The 15,468-nt window shown below is 39.7% G+C and overlaps 1 protein-coding gene across 4 annotated transcripts in view; it reads right to left on the reverse strand.

Moving 5' to 3' along the window:
* MARF1 (meiosis regulator and mRNA stability factor 1) overlaps positions 1 to 12,030 on the reverse strand; it is a 30,900-nt gene extending 18,870 nt beyond the window's left edge. For 3 of the 4 annotated variants that reach the window (XM_067306222.1, XM_067306224.1, XM_067306220.1), the window contains exons 1-10: positions 11,935 to 12,030; positions 10,361 to 10,565; positions 7,995 to 8,663; positions 6,739 to 6,913; positions 4,969 to 5,195; positions 3,736 to 3,853; positions 2,104 to 2,276; positions 952 to 1,386; positions 263 to 432; positions 1 to 162 (exon numbers count right to left, since the gene is read on the reverse strand). In XM_067306222.1, the coding sequence (XP_067162323.1) occupies positions 1 to 162; positions 263 to 432; positions 952 to 1,386; positions 2,104 to 2,276; positions 3,736 to 3,853; positions 4,969 to 5,195; positions 6,739 to 6,913; positions 7,995 to 8,663; positions 10,361 to 10,507 (2,276 nt within the window). In that variant the 5' untranslated portion in view covers positions 10,508 to 10,565; positions 11,935 to 12,030. The remainder of the gene's footprint in view (positions 163 to 262; positions 433 to 951; positions 1,387 to 2,103; positions 2,277 to 3,735; positions 3,854 to 4,968; positions 5,196 to 6,738; positions 6,914 to 7,994; positions 8,664 to 10,360; positions 10,566 to 11,934) is intronic. The other variant, XM_067306223.1, reaches the window with a different exon arrangement.
* Positions 12,031 to 15,468: the final 3,438 nt, after the last annotated feature.

A 15,468-nucleotide genomic window follows, 5' to 3' on the forward strand; every position in this document is an offset into this window, starting at 1 on the left:
CGAGATGACCAGCAACTCTGAGACATGAGTAAAGGACTGAGTTGTCTTGAGGCAGTCAACTTACTGAAAGCAGAGGGATAGCTGACCTGAAATACAGTTTCATCTTTATCTTTTTTATCTACAGGGGAATTGGAAATACTCCTGGAAGCAGAGGTCTCTTTTCTATTTATAAATATATATAAAAAAAGAAAACACATTATTTCACAGAATTAACATATTAAAGAAGTAGCCAACATTAAGGTCTTGCTATTTTTAAACATACTTCTGACTACTTTTATAGGTTGATTCTCCTGTTCCAATTTTTTTGGTTGCCAGAGACACAGGAACTGCTGCATTAGAGTTACTCTGAGGCGAAGGAATTTGTTCTCTTAAGTGGTCTTGCTGGTTTTCAGTATTTCTACCAATAGTCTTTGATTCAAGGCGGCACAGCTCCTACATGAAAGGGGAGGAAAGTCATTGTAAAGGCATCAGACATTTCTGGCCAGAGGGTTTCCCTCAGTTAGAAACCTAGCTGATAAGTTTTTTTAATTACATTTTCCTTAGCATTTTAGAACCAGGAATATTTGGGTTTTTTTTTTGTGAAAGAAATAAATAGTAAATTGTCAAAGAGTTGAAATGTATATCTTTGCTACGCTGTGTAGAATTACCCTAGCTTCCTTTGCCACTAACAGATGCATACTCTTGATGCATACCCAATACCGATATAAAAGTCAGAAGTGACCTGATATACAAGACTCTGTAAATAGCAGCAATATTTTCAAACTGAGAACTGAGCATAACCACCCTCAAACTCACTGCCTGCTTTCAAAGGGGATGGATATTGCTCTCACTCTGGAAAGTCACTATACAATGGTACATTAAATAGGATTGACAAGTTAAAAATAAAGTTGTAACAAAAGTAACTCTTGGAAAATGAGGAAAAGCAAGAACACAAGCAAAGGAGAACAATACCTGTAGACTTTTAACATTTGTGGGTTTGATGACAGAGCCATGCATCTGTAATCCTCTCCCAGCAGGGCTTTTGGTACTGGAAGACTGATCATTTGACTCTTTGCTGAGGAGGCACAGCTTTGTGTTCTTGTTAACTTTTTTGGGAGACTTCACCTTTTCAGCTCCAACAAAGCTTGAGTTTTTTGTTTCACTAACTTCTTTGTTTTTGGGAGTAAAAGACACTACAATCCTATTGCCAAACACATCTTCATTTTCCATTCGCTTCCGAGCCCGTTCAGCACTTTCTTGATTTAAAAAACGAAGAATTGCACTGCTTCCAGAAATACTCAGCACTTTCCCTCCACAGTTGTCTGACAAACGCCTGAGTCTGTTACTGACGCTTTTACTGTCTCTGTTTGTTGGCAGGTTGTAAACATATAACAGTGTATGGCACGCCTGTTTAAAAAGAATGAAAGATTTTGCTCGTATCACAGTACCTGAGTAGTGTTCAAGAACAATATTTTTTACTTGGATTTTGGTGACACATATTCCCTTTTTTTTTGCCACATTCAATTCGTTTGGAAAAAATCCAATAGCAAGGTAGTTCTTAAACTACCCAAGAATTCTGTATACTCTAGAAATGTCTGTGAACACATCGTTAAAGAGTTCTTTCAAAGAAAGAAAAAGCCTCAAGTGCTGTGCAAAGACAAAAGAGCAAATCTGGAGAGCATCAACAACAACAACAAAATCCTGTGGACAGTCAGCAAAATACTCAGAAACAGCTTCTTTACATTAGGAAAGCATCGCAAAACTGTCTTAATACAATAAGTTCTTACCCTACTTTCTCACTGTGAAAGAAAGCATGTAAGTTACATCATCTGATAAAATATTAAGCCATAAGAATGTGACCTTAATACTGTACTCTTTAGTTAATTATTTTGTTCTTTTATTATTTTATTCTTTCAACTTTAAGGTAGAAAGTACAAATTGACACAGTAATCACCAAAAGACACACTAGACAAGTATGTGGATGACATTATGCCTCAGCCTCAAGAAACATGGTTGCTATACTAAAAAAAGGCATAATTTTAGCCTATTCCCCACCTAAATTAGAAAAAAAAATAAAGGGGTCTGACACATTGATGTTTGTTGCATAAGAAATAAAAGTCTTACTGGCATCTTCAGTGGTAACCTTGGTGGCAAGTCTGAAATAAATTCTTCAAAACAGATAAGCTCATGAGCATGATGTAAGAGTGCTTCTGAAGCTTGGTTTTTATGTACCAAAATTATCCGAAAACCATGTCGATGTCTCAAGTCACTGAGTTCCAAAGCAAAGTTTACATCCGCTGGAGGAGGGAAAAAAAGAAGAATAAACAAGAAAACGCATGCAAAAAGTGTTTTTTTTTTTTTTTTTTTAAAAGAAATCAGATTAAACAAGCAAAACCCCAGACCGGATTTGACAGGATCTATTTATCACTTAAGTTCCCGTGAATGAGCACTAACAGCCACTAGCTTTCTTAACAGATGTAACTTAAATCAGCAGTTATTAGCATTCAATCTCATAGGCAAGGGCTTTCTTTTTAATACCAACTTTCAGCAAATTATTGGAAAGGCATTAGACTGGTACTTTATACGTTTGTAACAAACATTTATTTAGTTTAAAAACCAGGTTATAACCTTAGGGAAGAACCCAAGACAATACACTAATTAAATAGTTCAGTGGCTTGCATTTTTAACTGCATAGTACACTATTATAAAAAAAAAAAAAGAAGAAAAAAATCAAATATATGTTCCTCAAAGCATTCTGAAAGATTGCCATAAAGAAGACTGAATGAGTTTTTACCTTATTAGGTTCCTGCTGAAGCTTTCTAACATTAGACAGTTTCTATAAGCATACCTAATGACACTCAGCAGGACACATCAAGTTCCAATGATGATTTAACAAAACAGGTCTGTCAACTTACTGTCTCTATTACTTCCTTGCTAACACTGAAAGCATTAAGAATAGAGAGCAGCTTTGCAGAGAAGGACCTGGGGGTCCTAGGGAACAAGCTGAACATGGGCCAGCAATGTGCTCTCATGGCAAAAAAGGCCAGCAATATCCCAGGCTGCATTAGAAAGAATTGCCAGCAGGTCAAAGGAGGTGATCCTTCCTCTTTATTCAGCACTGGGGAGGTCACACCTGGAGTGCTGTGTCCAGGGCTGGGATCCACAGTACAAGAAAGATACTGAGGTACTGGAGTGAATTCCATGAAGAGCATGAAGATTACTAAGGCCTTGTAGCCTCTGACATACCAGAAGAGGCTGAAAGAGCTGGGATTGTTTAGCCTGGAGAAGGCTCAGAGAAGAATCTTATCAATGTGTGTAAGTATCTGATGGAAGGGTGTCAAGAAGATGGGGCCAGACTTTTCTCAGTGGTGTCCAGTGACAGGACAAGCAGCAATGGGCAAACTGAAACACAGGAAATTCCACTTGAATATAAGAAAACACTACTTTACCATGTGGGTGGCTGAACATTGGAACAGGTTGCCCAGAGAGGTTGTAGAGTCAAAAAACCCAACTGGACATGGTCCTGGGCAACCCTGCTTGCTGATCCTGCTTGAGCAGAAGGGCTGGACCAGGTGGGCTCCAAAGGTCCCTTCCAATCTCAACTATTCTTTGAATTCTATAATTCTTACTTAAGCAATTCATTTAAAGCTGAATCTAAACACAACCTTTGGGAAGCATAATACTCTGTCATATACAAAAGCATTGAAGAGAGGAACAGAACACTCTGCTCCCTAAACCAACGGCTTGAACACTTACTTGACACAAGAACCACAGTGGCAGGTGCAGTGTGGGTATCAGCAAATCTCCTAAGACTCTGTCTGAGCTTGTCATCAGCAGCATTCTTTGCAGTAGCATTGATGTGTGCAACAGTCACCTGTGGAAAAGCAGAGAGATGCTTTGAAGGAAAGCTTGAATGTGAACTATACTAACTTGAATTTAATTTCAAAAGTTAACAAAAAGTACAAGCTCACTCCTGTGGCTTCTACTGAGATAAATGAATGCACACATACTTGCAATGAAATACTGAATGTACAGGTCCCAAACTGTTCCAATGAGCAACGACCTTCAACACTAGTTGTTCAGAAACATCTTAATGATGACTTGTGCTGTTCTGAGTTAGTTAAAAAACACAATTTTTATGCCTTGTATTCTCTAAGAGTGTATAATGCCTCTACCGTCAAAAGATTCCACAAGTCCTCATTTGAAATAGAACAGTAACAAACAAATCCAGTACTTGCTATCAACTCATTTTACCTCACATAAGTGGACAAACAGTCAACCTATGATTTGCAAGTATCTTATATCATCAGACTAATACCATCCGACAACAAAGGACTCGCTATTAAATCTGCAACTTAAGGGTTGGAAGGGGAATTTCTACCTTAGAATATCAAGAAACAGGTACAAATGAAGAACAGAATGTTAGAGTAAAGGCGTCCCAATCAACACCAGTAATTTGAAAAAAAAACAAAAACAAAAACAAAGAAACCCCCCCCACCCCCAACCCCCACAAACAGCCAACACCCTCACTAATCAGTGTAGCATTCATTAACAAATGTTAAAAAAAAAAAAAAACCCACACACCACAAACACATACACCTGGCCTTTAAGTTCCCTTAGGTTAATGATTTAGTAACAGATTTGAAGGATAATACCAGAAATGTCTCACCTCTTGTTACAGAATGAAATCAAAATCCTTTGTGAAAACTAAGGATAAAAGAATAATCTACATATAAACAGAACACAGTTTCAGTTTTAAGAAACAGCACAGAGAATAGTGATCTCCAGCATTAAAAAGCAAAACCCAAGCCTACTTATAAAACCATAAACTAGATTCACTGAAAGAAACCAAACACACAGAAAAACTACACAGAAGTTAACATCAAAAAAAAAAAAAACTTAGTGAACAGGAATTACTATTGTTAACACATTTGATAGAGCACAAATATTTTCAAGTAAGAACACTTTAAGCAGATGCTGTTTTCATACCTGGCAGTTGTTCAGCTCCTGAATAACTTCTTTATTCTCTTTACTAATGTCACATACACAGATGAATTCTGCCTCTCTGTGACCTTTAAAAAACTTTTCACGAATTCTCTGTACAACTGCAATAGCTGAGCGGCCAGTGGGAACTGAACAATTTTCAATATCCCAGAAGACTCCAATGGGGGGTAAGTTTTCCAGAATCTGGCCTGTTATTGCAACTTCCGGAGACCCTGCACAGGTTTAACAACACAGCTCATAGTTTAATCCCAAAATACTAAGTATGTTAAACTTTGCATACTATAAACATTTTCACAAAAGAGACAGAAGGTGGGAAGCTTCATGTGTTAGAAAAGAACAGGCCTGTGAAGACAAGTTTAGTTGCATTTTCTCAGAGAATCTATAAAACAATCAGATATTTTCAAAATTGCTCCTTACAGGAAACACTTTATATCTCAAATCAATCTTAAACGTTTAGCAACTGTTAAGTTAGGATAAAGAGGCAAGACAACTTTAGTTTTATTCTGAAACTATCAAACAACTAAGTAATTTATTTTAAAAATGTATTATTGAATTTTGGAGTGGCATTTGCCATAAAAATGTCTGAATTGTGTTATACCATCAACACTGTTGGTGCTGTATCAGTAATGGAAACAAAACCTGAGAGCTGTTAACTGAACATTGTGTATTAGATAAAGCATCTAAATAAAACTGACTGAGATTACCAGTATGGTGCAAGCGATTATAAAAAAAACAAGGTAGCACAGAACAAATGCATGAGTATCATACAATGCAGAAGAATCAGGTTAAAAGTTTTTGCTACTACATGCTGGGAAGTGCAAATAAAGTTTTTGGTCTTTCGAAATTAGATACACATTGAAAGTGCTGAATCAATAGTATAAACCCATTGCATCCCACAACAAGCTGGAAGAGAAACACATGACAAATGGACACCGAATCTTCACAAGTCAAAAACAACCATGAAGTTAATTGAGAACAAAATTAAGCAAGCTAGATAACTGTCATTTTTTTGTTTGGGTATTGTTGTCTACTTATTCTTCTACAGATTCATTACAATTGAATTTTGTAAGAATGCTTAATTGGGGTATTGCATCTTAAAAACATAAAAATGGCTTAAGTCTTAAAATGAGAAAGTAGAACTATCAAATTTCTCATTTTTCTACCACCCTCTGGAACAAAGGGAAGCATGACTTGTAACTTGCCATCTAGAGTTTCAGCTGGTAACCAAAATGTTAGCAGGGATCAGAACTGTTTCTCCAAAATACTTCAAATATTCTTTTTTAATGGAATACAATTTTGGTAGTGCTTTAATTACTGAAGTCATAGCTAGTATAACAGTATAGAAAGATCATTAAAGCAATTATTTCATACAATATTTTCCATTCAAGAACACTGAAACACAACTATAAATATTACAGCTTTACTGCATTGAAGGGAGAACAGACACTGTCAGGTTAAAAAAAAAAAGTCCTCTTGAAAGAATGGCTGAAGATAATTTCGTTATACTCCACCAGAACAAAGCAACTTGCAAATTCTTAAATTCCTTTTTCTAGTTCAACTGCATAAAAACATAATAATCAAAATTCTATGCTAACAATAAATTTACTAGGCATATTTTTACTGTTTAGTCTTTTATGGCATTACAGAAGTTTCCAGAGTGCAGTGCAGAAAGTAGCGTTTAAGAGAACTTTTTATATTCAACAATATTAAAGGAGTGCATTCACCAAGTGCAATTTTCAAACAAATGCGGTTTACCATATTTCTGTGGTGATTTGCCAAGGCTGCTTGCCAGTAACAAACTCTTCTCATTTCCTGTTCCTTTGGTTCCACAGCCATTACATATTGGGATAGAAACAGGTGCAGTCTGCGCACTTGGAGGAGGAATATTTGGCCAGATTTTAGCAGCATCAACTAGGCTATTTCTGGTTGGCTGTTGGGACAATTTTTTAAAACATGTTCATTTAATATACAGTATAAACACATACTATCTGGGCTAGAAACATTCACTGCAAACCAATCTTCTCCCCCCCTCCCCCCCGCCAAGCCCAAGTTCAAATGTACACTAGCAAGTTAATTCCCAGCAGCAGCACTGCATGAAGGGTGCTTCTAGCCCAGAGTCTCTTCCCTAGCATACTTAGCTCTAGGTTTGCAAATACAAGGGAGAATTCTGGATACTTAACTCTGCACATCAAGATGTACAGTTTTCAAAAAGTACTAACATCTACTCTTTAAAAGGAATACATCACTTGGCATGTGAAAGCAGCACAATTAAAGAGTACAAGGTTGAATCATCTCCCTTCCCCCCCCCCCCATAATAGTTATGATTCCAAATATACTAACCTTACTATTTAATTTATTGAAACGAACACATTTCTTTTTTATATTGGAAATTCAAGTTTGGAAGTTAATTTAAATACTCAGCTTTATGAGAGGTGTATTATTTCACTTCTGATTTCCTATTAAAATTCAAGTACAGTTTTAATTAGTTTTGTAAGTCAAGTGAACCAAATTGGTCTTGAAGTATACATTACAAATTTGGGAAGACCGAACAAAAACCAAACAAATCAAAATAAAACCAAAATATCCTTGCAGCATCAGACATTGCACCTGAGTTACAAGATGGATCTTTACTGATCAGCTGCCCACGGGTACACATTAAATGTTATCTAACCTTTTCTCAGAGTCACTACTATGGAACAACTTATTTGGAGCTGTCAAGAAGAGATAACCCCATCTTTCAAAACCAGTCAAAATTCTGTCCGAGCACATTACAGATCCATTATTAGCTAAACACTGTGATAGGCTGTTTTGTCTTTGCATTGAACTGAATGTTACCTCAATAAAGAGGTCACCTTCAAATCAAAGGATATCCACTGTATTTGAGCTACGCATCACCAACTAGGAGGGCTCAAGCTGCAAGCCAAAGTTGATGTTTTGCTCAAAATTAACATCTATTACTTCAACATTAACCATATACCACACAATGAATGAGAAATGTGATGTGTACAAACCTTGCTCAGGCAGTCATTGCAGTAGTGAGAGCCCTTTAAACAAACTGAAGGTGCCATGTTTAGGTGCAAAGGGTTGGCGCACACACGTGATGCTAACTCCGGTTGTGCAATATGCTCATCCAAGTGGCCTGTAGCCCCACTTGTGAATTCAGAACAAGGAAAATAGCCAGAAGATGTGCAGCTCTGAAGGGCTGGAAACTGATGTAGTTTGTGCACGTTACCATGACAGGACTGGAAATGGAGCTTTCCACAACAGGGCAGATGTTGACAGGAAGATACACTGTTTTCTATGCACATACCAGGGAACTCACTCGCAATGCCTGCCAAATTGCTTCTAGCTGGAGGGTTCTTCAGTGAAGATGCAGATTGATAAGCAAATCCTGACCCTACTTGACAAGTAATTGTCCCAGTGCTTTTTGAGTCTAATATTGTGCCAGGGTGAATCAAATTACCACCACCACCACCACAATGCATTTGTGGAGTACAAGAAGAGTCAGAGCCATGAGCACAGCAGCTTACTTTCGGGCCAGGTGAAAGCTGTATTTGCTGTTGCTGAAGAGGATGAACATCAGGAAGCGGTACTGCTGGAAACAATTTAGAGCCAGCATTATGAGGAGATGAAGCATCCTTCAATTCCACAGTAGCTTTCTTGTTCTCCATGTAATCTTTCTGGAAAAGAGGGCTCAAAGTTACGTTCAGAAACATTCACAAACCAGCAATTTATACTTTAAGCACATGTATTTTTAAATAGTTACAATTTTGATAGCAATAGAAATTTTAAAATGGTCATCTTTATGACTACTATTATCGCATTGCCTGAACATGCAAAATATTAAAATAAATATTGTGCCAGTTATATTGCGCCGATCTGAGAAACACTGGTACCGTAAGATTTTAGAAGCAACAATGCCCCCAAAAACCAAACAGAACCCCCCACAACAACAATAAACCAAATAACTATGGGTTTATAAAAACAAAATTGAAGAAGTGTGGAACAGTTAAGCTAAGGCTTAGAGATACCCTACAATAGTAAAGCAAAAGATATATATATATATATATATATATATATATATTTTTTTTTTTTAAATGAGCAAATCCAGATGGGTATAATGTAAAGTAAAAAACATTTAAGATGTATATATGTAATCTTCTCTGGCTTTCAATAAAGTCTCAAAAATGGTATTAAAATTTTAGAAGTAACAAAGATTAATACTGCAAAAAAGTAGAAATGGTATTAGGGAGGTAAAGTACTCGAAGACAGAGAAGGCTAAATTCTCACAATAATATAAGAACTTATTACCTGCTATTTCTTAATTGTATTATATTCTGATTTAAGATATCAAATCAAAACACCAATAGACAGAAAAAGGCATAAACAAACATATTTTTTAAAACAGTATAAGCAAAAACTAAGTGAGGTTATGAGAAACTCCAGAACAGTCAAGGTCAGCAGTGCAAAGCTGCATACAACTCACTGCTCCAGAGCTTCAGACCAGAACAACTTTTATTTTCTGAACTGGATCTAATGCATTTCCTGCTACACAGTAATGAGTAACTGATTACCCAAGTACAAAACAGTTACTCTTTACCTGATTCCACCTCTTATGAATAAAGGATGCACTAGGCCAATAACTACTCTGAAGCCAGTTCAAGTTAAATTCCAGAACTGATGGTAACTCTCTTCCTAACCCCTAGCAAGAGAAGACCATTACAGCAGGATACCTGTTCACCTGTTTTCCCCACATCTTTCATACATCCTCAATCTGACTTTCAATGAATGAATGAAGTTACTTTATGGCTGGAGCTTGCTGGCTCAAGCAAGTCATCGTGTTGTACTATTTCTTTTAATCCTGGACACTGTGCATTTTAAATATACACAACAGTATTCAGTTACAGAACAGGAACATTTAAAGCAATGAAAACAAGGAATAATTAGACATTTTTGAAGAACAGTATCCTGCAATTACCATAACTAATAGATACCTAATTCATGACATTATAATTTTGTCTCCAGGCTAAGTTATTAAAATCTGGAAGCATAAAGGATACTTCCCTACTCCACAGCAATAGCTTCAGAGAGCTTTCAAGAATGTATCTTATACACTTTTTGAAATGATTGGTTACATTATTCTGAACACACAGGTCAAGAGAGTAAAACCTATCAAGCAGAGCAACTCATACACTTTCACCAAGATTGATGAGAGCTGAGAACAGAACTAAAGAACTTAAATTTCCAGGTAAATTTTGTGCTTACCACGATAAGCACCTTCTCTTTCTCCCCTCCCTCAACCAGCCATAGCACTGTAGTTTGCTATACTGTTCTGCACCAGTATTTCAACTATGCTTTTAGTAAAGCAGAGTATTACCGTTTTTGCACCGCAAGGCAAAGTTTTTTCAGCAGCAGAAAAGCAATCAGAAAGTTTCCAGAGCCATGGCTTAGCATCATTCTCTTCTCGCTGAAGCCATCCAAAAGATCTATTGCAGAGGTTCCCTGTCTTGTTTCCTTCCATCATACAGCCAAACAAAATGGTTCAACATTCTTTTATCTCCCTTTCCTTTCATTCTTCCAACCTGCTTAAAAAAAGGAGAAAAAAAACAAACTTTACATCATTGTTAAGATAAGTTAAACAAATTCACAAATAAGTAAAACAAATTCCACCACTGCTAGATCACTGAACCTGCATTATTTATGTTTAATTTAATTATGCATTTTAGATACCACCCTGACTACTCCCATAGTAAGTGTTACAGTATTCCTTATGACCTGAAGCACTGGTAAGGTAATCTGAGGAAAGCGTTGTTCATGTTTATTGCAGTAGCTACAAAGTCCCGGAAACACATTGCTGATAACATGACATGATTCGCAGCAAATTTCAGTGCATTCTCCCACAAAGAGAAACCAGGAAGTAGATTTTCAAGACCAGCTCAAGCAGTGAATACAGAATAAGAGCAATTACACTCAGCTGAGATAATCAAAGACTGCATATTCATTCAATTGCACTCAGCTGAAAGAATCAAAGACTGCATATTCATTGCTTTTCATCACCTAACATAAAACTACATATTTGCATCAAATGCATAGCATTTAGTATTTAAAGTTTTAAATAATTAAAAGTTACTTATAAATATTCTTACTAATTTTCAACCTGCCTCAAGGCACACCACATCAATTTAGCTTTACAGAACCACAAAGAAGCAAAACAACTTGTTCAAGGCTCAGCCACACTATAACAAAAAACCCCTATGATCAGTGACAAAGTCTTCTTGTTCTCCAACTACATGCTGCATTTGTTAACTACACTCCTTCAGCTCCTCACATTTACTGTTGAGCACAACTACCAAATGTATTCCATAATATTAGGTTAGTCTTAAGTTATTTTTAAACAGCAAAATAACAGCTTGCCTCTTATCTTTTTTAAAGGTAGAAATGTTTATTCAGTGAATTCTAAGCACTCCTATATTACTTTGCATAAAACATTGTTCATCAACTTCTACAACTCTGCAGTACGCGACTTCTAAAAATAACTGATAACATCTAATCTAGTTACTTTGTTGAGGAATTAAAGCGATAACTGAAGAAATAACAGGGAAGTTAACGACTTGCTTCCGCGCGTCACCCGCGGCGCTCCGCAGCCGGCAGCTGCCCAGCAGCCCCCAGCGCGGCCCGGAAGCGGCGGCAGCGGCGGGGCCCGACCACCCCCTCCCCCGCAAACGGCCCCAAGGCGCCGCCGCGCAAACGGCCGCTCCGGCCCGCGGGGGCGCCGGGGCCGCTGGGAGCCGCCGCCCGGCGGCGAAGCGCTGCGGCCGCCAAGGGCCCCAGACCCGCCACCAGGCCCCGGCCCCGCCGCCGCCGCCGCCCCGGCAGGGCCTGCCCCGGCCACGCGGGCGGGCGGGCGGGGGCCGCGACCCGCCCGCCGCCCCCCGCCGCGCCACCACTCACCGAGCCGCCGCCGGCGCCGCCGCCGCTCACATGCCGCCGCCGCGGCCTCTCACGCCCCTTTGTTTTCCTCCCTCCTCCCTCTCCGCTCCTTCCGCCGTCAAGCGCCGCCGAACGCCGGAAAGGGCCCCGCTGTCGCAAAGGCGGCTGTCGTGACGCAGCGCCCCGCTCCCGCCTCCTCCGTGAGCCGGGGCCGGCCCGGGCGGCGGCGGCGGGTTTTAAGGCTCCGCCGGGCCCGCGGCTCCCGCTGCCCCCGGCGCCCCCAGTGTGCGGCCGCGCCCGGGCCCCGAGCCGGGGGCGCTGCGGGGAACGCGGGAGGCGCCCGGGGCCCCTCGGTGTGGGGAGGGCGGCGCCCGGGGCAGGCCCGGCCTGGGGCCGCCCCGAGGGGACGAGTCCGCCGGGCAGGGGCGGCCCCTCGCGGCAGCCGGGCCGGGGCCGGGGCAGGGCGGCCCCGGGCCTGCGTGGGGGCCAGGCTGCCCCCCGGGGCTCAGTAGTTGTGCTCGGGCGCCCTGCGGCAGCGGGGAAGGTGCTCCAGAGCTGAATGGGCTCTTGAAGGTGACGGTTTTCCCTTCTGACGCCTCGTGCAGAATTTAAACTTTCCCTTAGAGCTTTTTTTTCACAGAAAAAGGTTTCACAGGTTTCACAGGTTTTCCTTGATGTGGTGCAAAGGGCAGACAGTTTTAACAGTCCTAAGAGCCTCTTTCCTTGAAGATTGTGTATAGTCATAAGCCAAAGGAATGTGGCGAAGTGTCAATGCTCTTCAGTAATTTGCTGTTTGCTTGTTTTAGCAGAGGCATCTGGTCGTTCCTTACTGTCCTTCTCTGGGTCACTTTGGGCATCTTTAGCTCTGTACAAAGAAACACTACAAGCAGGAAGTATGCAGCTTGAAAATGTAAAACAATTATTTGCAGGCTAACAAAAGGGACTGGAGCATCTCTCATGAGGAAAGGCTGAGAGAGCTGGGACCCTTCAGCCTGGAGAAGAGAAGGCTAAGGGGGGATCTTATCAATATGTTTAAGTATCTGAAGGGAGGGTGTAGAGAGGATGAGGCCAGATTCTTCTGAGTGGTGCTCAGCGATAGGACGAGAGGCAACGGGCACAAACTGAAACACAGGAAGCTCTGTCTTAACGTGAGGAAAAACTTGTTTACTGTGAGGATGCCTAGCACTGGAACAGGTTGCCCAGAGAGGTTGTGGAGTCTCCATCCTTGGAGGTATTCAAAAGCCGTCTGGACACAATCTTGGGCAACATGCTCTAGGTGACCCTGCTTGAGTAGAGGGGTTGGACTAGATGATCTCCAGAAGTCCATTCCAACCTCAACCGTTCTGTGATTCTGTGAAAAAATAACAAGGTTTTAACAAGTTGGTAGACTAGGCATTAGTGTGCTCTCCACCCCCTGATAAGAGACCTGAGGTCTGCTGGCCAGACAGGAGTGTGGGCCTCCACTCCTACCTCAGCTTTGATAAGTTGTCATCAGCTACTGAATCTGTTGACATGGGTTACACTGCCAACCAATTGAAGATAACCTTTTAGGATTTCATAACTTTTTCTTTTAAGATTTCATAATTTTCCATGTTGGTGTTTTTCTCTCTTGAATTCTTGAGCTGCTAACAGCCCTCATCTCTACAATCCTACCTTTGTCTGTGATTTAACAGCTCTTACCTTTCTACAGACACAGCGCTGCCTCACAGTTTGGCGGTTCCCTCAGAAGCCCGGGCCGTGATCATGCAGCCAGGCCATGTCGTCAAAGCTGGGCCTCGGCTCCTCGGCGTACAGGTAGCTGAGCCCCTCGCGGGGGGAGGCAGCAGTTAAGGAGCAGGGCAGAGGTTCCCCTCTCTGATAGCTCAGTATCTTTTGATTGTAGGTGACATAACCATGCTCGGTATTAGGCACAAACTTCACTTTACCTCTGCTTAACGGATTGCAGCCACCAGCAGGCTGAATCATCTTAGTGACAATGCTCATTTCTAAACCGAGTCCTGCCCCTGTTACCATGGTTCCTTCAGGATGTAATGTATCAGGGCTTTGAGCTGTGATGTGTTGTGCTTTACTTTGGTTTTTAATGAGCACTGGACAATTTCATGAAAAGTTGTTAGGTTGAGATACCAAAAAGGGTATTAAAGTAGTGAGAATGTATTTATAGCTTAAGCATATGCAAATCTAATTTTACATATGCAGACTGTAAAGAATTATGTAATATCTTTAAATACACAGAAATAGTTTTAACTCATGTTAAATACTTGCTCTGCAGCGATAACAATATTTGTATATGATGTTCTAATTCGTATGTTTGTCACATCTTGCTCGGTATATCAATAATCCATAAAAACATCAGTAGTTTGTAATGCCGATTGATGATCAGTCCATAGAGCAAGTTGTTCTGTGGTAAGTTATTTAATTCTTGCACCAAAGCAAATCTTTTCCTCTGTTTTTGACTAATGTTCCAGCTAATAAGCTACTGTTTATCATGTGATTAATCGAAGGTGCTATCATTAGATTTGTGATCTTCTGCTTGTATTCATTGTCCATTTGATAACCATTGAGTTCATCTATTGCTTTTAGCAAACTTTATCATAAATAAGCAATCGTTTCATCAGCAAGCACAGAAGAACTGTCAACATCATCAGGTTTTCTTGGCGCTGTCAGTCTTACTGCCGTGAACTGTTAATATTGGCTTCTCAATGCTTTATCTTTAGAGTGTTCTGTTTGGTTAGTTGTGGATGCCTTTACCTTTTTTTTTTTTTTTTTTTTTTTTTAAACTCTAATGGAGATGTTGGGTTTAACACCAATCTATTTTATCAGTTAAAATTGTGTGTCATAGGGTTAAATTTTGGAAGTATTAAACATAGTGGTTAAGCTTTGGTTGCTAGGTTGGAGGGTTAGAGAAAGCCTAAATCCTGGGCTATAGAACAAGCAGGATATATTCTGAGAATGACCTGGCCAATTAATTTTGTATTGTTTTAACTAACTGAACATAAAGCAATATTGAAAGATTGAAACCGACGTAAGACAAATATAGAGAGATTTATGTTATATTGATGTCAGATCACTCAAAAAAAAAAAAAAACAGCTATTTTTCACATGCATTGTCAAAATAATGGAACATGTCATGTACTGTGACTTCCTTCTCCCAGAATGATCACACCTGCCTATTCTGAAATACTGGTTTCTCCATGATAAGCTTATTGCCAAAAGATAAGATACTGCAACCTTATCAGCACTTATGATTTATACTGTTTTCCTAACTTTGCTTTCCTAGAAGAGTTGGAGTAGCATTCTCATTAAAATAACCAGTATATGATCCTTAGCACAACAAAAACTGCTGCTTATTAATTATTCATCAGCAAAATAAAAATAAAAGCATTTTAAAACATAAATGATTTTAAAACAGACAAATGCTCTCATAGTTCTTGCAAACAAGGCAATGATAGTAATTATAGTAACCTTTGTATTAATATTTATTGCTTTTGTACAGTAGTGCCTCTGAGCGTCTATCATTTCTCAAGATAGTAGTATACTATTTTGGAATTAGGTGAG

This window comes from Apteryx mantelli, chromosome 16 (genome assembly GCF_036417845.1).
Source record: "Apteryx mantelli isolate bAptMan1 chromosome 16, bAptMan1.hap1, whole genome shotgun sequence".
NCBI lineage: Eukaryota > Metazoa > Chordata > Aves > Apterygiformes > Apterygidae > Apteryx > Apteryx mantelli.